Here is a 4631-nt window from a genome sequence, read left to right on the forward strand (position 1 = left end):
AAACTGTGTAGTTTCATTCTTTTCTTTTTCATTTGAGTATTTTACTTAAGATGGAATCAGTGAAATTTACTTTAACCGATTCCATCAAGTTTGCACTTTATGAAAGCTGTTAATGGTTCATGCTCTTATTTAGAAAATCTATGTAAATGATTAATTCATTTGTGTACACATGTACACATATACAGCAAGCTATTTGTGAGTAAGCATGTTACTAGAGGTTTTGTGAATCCTCACTTCATACTGTAACTCATAGTTCATTTATGCAGTTTGTAGTTAATTCAGGATTTAGTGTGACCTCATTTATGACTTACAAAGTCTTTAAAAATGAAACAGAAAGGTCAGCACTAACAGTCAGCTGTTGTCACAATAGAAAAAGAAACAGACAAAGCACAAAGTGACACAGAAAGATTCTGGGTTATACAAATATAATTTGCCTAATACAGAGAAGATGTTTGACCAGAGTCTAAATATGTAATAGGGTTTAAGACAGAGGAAGACAGACTGAGCAGCTGGTGTCACAGATGACTTTAATTTAAATATACTGAAACATCTTCATTTAAAGTAGAACACGAATAACGTAATCACAAAACAATAGCGAGTGTTTCACAGAGCTTCACAAACAAGTGTAAAGATCACAAACAGTATGTATATTTAACTGATGAAAGCTTTGCTCCCTTGTCACAAGGGATCACTCAATAATGAATGGGAATGCCTGTGGGATGTTCAAGAGTTTGCACTTTTTTTTAGCTCCCTCCTGCGGTTCAACTCTGGTTAGTTGTCAGCTTATTGAAGTCAGTTAGCTAGCTTTAGTCAGACAAATCAGAAAATCAAGTCAGGCTCAGTTCCAAAGTGCACCTGAATTAAATAAGATAAGTTGTTTTGTGCTGTTTTTAAACAGGTGAACTCAGCTGAATAAAGAAAGAAAAATGTGTGTGTGATTTTAAAGGGAATATTTATATTGCCTTAGTATACAGAGTAATGGTTCAATCGTAAGAGAATAGATGAAAATGACTCATTTAAATGTTGTACTATCAAAGTTAAAACAGAATTTTGTGTTTTACTTACATTTTATGTTGGATGTATTTAATTAAATCCATTTTCAGAGCTCTTGTGTTGCACATTAACAGACTAGCATCACACTAGCATTACTTTGCAACAGGAAAGCTGTGGGTGTTATATGTATTTATTAATGTAAAGTTACTTCTCATATATACAAATTAATTACAATCTGTGGTGGAAATCTGAGAAACCAAGCTTCAGATATCATTTGAGTGTTTTAATAAAGCTTCTGCAAGATCCTACAGAGCATACATAAAAAGCATTTCATGCAGGGTGACAGAGAAAAACTAACAAACCAAACAGGTCCAAACAGGTGCAACATAGTTGTTTTCTGAGCACCTGACATAAACAGCTGAAAGATACAAAGTGCTCACACAACAAAATGGTACATTAGAACTTTCTGTGCAGTGTTTTGTATCTCTGTTACAGTTGTCACAAAGCAAAACAAAAAAAGTGAAGAAAATGGGACATGAATTAAAAAATACAAAGATTTGATGTGTTGTAGTTGTTCCAAAGCACATTTTGTGTTTGATGACTTACTGGACTTATTTTCACATATTCATCATTTGAATGTTTTTCTCTTCTGCTTTTAATATCCAGACTCAGTGGATGAAATCTGGGCATGGCAATATTAAATATCAGTCCAAAGTGAAGATGAAAGGGAGATGAAATACAAGCTTTGCTTAAGCTTCACTTTTTCCACACTCAAAAGCTCTGACATCAGAGTAAATACACATTGTCTCTTTTGCTCTCGTGTTCCTTCTCTCTGCTTTGCGAGTGTTTCTCTTGATAAAGGTTGGTGCAGCATAAGTCAATGAGTCCTCGTGTCTCTGAGAAATGCATCAAAATGTATCAACTGAAATGCACATCTGTAGACTATCATTAAAAACTGCTGGTTTTATTTTTCCATCAGGCATTTAATTGCAAAATTTCTTACTTTATGAATTTGATGTTCTGTCCTAGTTGATTCTGTATTTGTTTGTAGAGAAACAGCAGCTGGATTAAGACAATGTGAAAAAGTGATCAGAAGCAAATGTTTCACTGTATTTTACTTTACAAATCAGTTGTAAATGAGTATGACCTAACCAAATACTATTCAAGAAATCGATATAGAAGTAACTCTTCTTACCCGAGGTTTTGTGTTTTTCTTTGATGGTATAAATGAGGAAGGCTATGACAATCAGGCTTATGCTGAGAGCAACACATAGCAGAATGAGAACTGTGTTGGTCAAATCCCAATGACGGACAACTGGAACTATATTGGAAAAAGCTCTTATTAAAGGTGAAATAATGAAATAATAAAATAATGAAACTGAAATGTAATAATATTTATAATCTATATACATAGATTCATCAATTATTATGTGCCGATGTACTTCATCTAAATCCATTGTAGTCAAAACTAAATAAAATATAAACATTTATATATTTTTATTTTTTATTTTAATACGAAAACACTTACCTTCGATATTCAGTTTTGTTCCATTTCCAAACAGTATCTCTCCACATGTGGCCACAGCACAGTAATAAGTTCCTGTATCAGACGAGCTGACGTTCCTGGAGAAGCTGTAGACACATTTCTGTTGGGAGGCAGCCTCAGGACTCCGCTCACAGTCATAACTATTGTTTCCTTGACTGTACATTAAACTTGGATGAGACTCATCTGGTTTGGTTCTGTACCAGTACACACTGTGATCTTCTGTACATGTTCTGTTCTCAGAATTAGAGAGGACTGAACACTGCAGAGTTACTGGGTCTCCTGGATGGACTGGATTAGACAAAGAGTCTTGAGTGACACCAGTGATGCCTGGGTCAGGTCCTATGAAATAAAAATAAATATGTTTCATTATATTCAGTTAAATAAAAATTTCAATTATATTGAAATAGTGTGTCTTCAGGAATTACGCAAATAAACACATAAAAACGGTAAATAATTTTGCTGTGGTTGACTCATTAGTGTTGCTGTTTCTGTTTCACTTACCTTTGACTTGAAGAAAAGTTCCTTTCAAAAATGTCATCTTGCGCTGTCTTACTTTGATGCAGTAATAAACAGCTGTATCGCTTAACTGTGCTCCGTTGATATGCAGAACAAAAGTTCCAGGCTCTTGTTTTGTTGTAATGTGATGAATGTTTTCAATAATCGGAGAATCATAAGACATTGTTGATCCTACAATTTCAGGAAAGCTCTGAGAAACAAGTCTGATCCAGAATAAGTTTGTTGAATGCCAAAGACGATCCCGGAAACAATTCAGAGTCACATTTTCCTCAACAGCAACATTTTTGGTGTCAAAGATCTGATGATCTGAGCATCCTGAAAATTAAAAGCAGAATCATGGTTACCAACAGTGATATATTCATATAATCTTTTAGATTAATACACCACAGTGATTCAGTGATTAAGAATTCTGTACTTACGCCCAGTTTTGATCAGGAGCAGTATATAAAGAATTGTCAGCATTTTGTTTTTTTCCTCTTGACACAGCAGACGTTTGAAGCTGCATTATGAAAGGATTTGTCTACATTTAACCGTATCAAATGGGAGGGAACAATTTTTAGAGCAATCTTATTGGCTTCTCACTGTAGTGTTGTTTCACTGCACTACCACAATGGAAATATGCCATACCCAAAGCTTAAACACATGAAACAACACCAGCAACACATTTATGTTAATTTATGTTTGACTCTCATTTTGGTTTTCTTACAGTGGGCTGTTTACAGTACACACATACTATGTTTACAACAGTTTCCTCAGGAAATCAAAACAGGAAAGTGTATTATGGCCTTGGTGATGATGTTAGTTAATGTTTCACATTAAGTGTTATAGTAATTTATTTTTACTCATTAGCATATTAGTTTTCATGTAGCTGACACTTAGGTGATGTGTATCAGCTTTAGTCAGGAGTTAGAGAATCAAGTCAGGCTCCAAAGTGCACCTGGATTAAAGGAAGAAGTTAAGGTATTTTGTGCTCTGCTTTCACACAGCTGAATTCGGCTAAATAAGGAAAGAACAGGGCGTGGTCTGCTTATCTGCACAGTAAAAACTCAGATCACTTCAGGGTATGGAGGTGATCAGGTTCAGGGGTGGCTTGCTATCTCTTTCGCTCAGAAGAATCCCAAAGCAAATGGCATTTTCATGGTTCTTAATTTTATATAAAACAGAGATGTTACTGCATCAAATAAATAAATTCAATAGCCACTACTAAATATAACATATGTGTGGATTTCGTGCTCCGATTTTATGATAAAAGTTGCGTTTATATTCATAATGGCCACTGAATCTTGGCATTTCTTGATTTAATGCAGTAACATCTCTGCTTTATACAGCCTGTGGTTTTCATTTTTGCTTTGGTTCTCCATTATGAAGGAGATAGGAACAACATGGTCACCAACCTGATCACCTCCTTACTCTGAGGAGCTGCACACAGTTTGCATTGTGCTGGTGAAGGAGACCATCCATGACTTTGTTCATTTCATCTGAGTTACTTGTACGAAAGAAATTCAAATGCTCAAATATTGAAAAGACATTTTGCTTTACAGTTTAATATGATGGATACTATGTAGTGTTTACACTC

At 34.8% G+C, this 4631-nt stretch overlaps 1 protein-coding gene across 1 annotated transcript; it reads right to left on the bottom strand.

The window, feature by feature from the left end:
* Window positions 1-344: 344 nt before the first annotated feature.
* On the bottom strand, window positions 345-3517 carry LOC146638084 (uncharacterized). The gene is made up of 5 exons (XM_085374553.1): window positions 3475-3517; window positions 3041-3370; window positions 2522-2878; window positions 2189-2308; window positions 345-355 (listed from the first exon to the last, which is right to left on the bottom strand). Exons 1-5 carry the CDS (start codon window positions 3515-3517, stop codon window positions 345-347), a joined length of 861 nt encoding a protein of 286 aa, XP_085230679.1.
* Window positions 3518-4631: the final 1114 nt, after the last annotated feature.

The sequence above is a fragment of the Diplotaxodon limnothrissa genome, linkage group LG2 (assembly GCF_057381915.1).
Source record: "Diplotaxodon limnothrissa isolate DT_005_m linkage group LG2, D_limnothrissa_male_GT1.1, whole genome shotgun sequence".
NCBI classification, from domain to species: Eukaryota; Metazoa; Chordata; class Actinopteri; order Cichliformes; family Cichlidae; genus Diplotaxodon; species Diplotaxodon limnothrissa.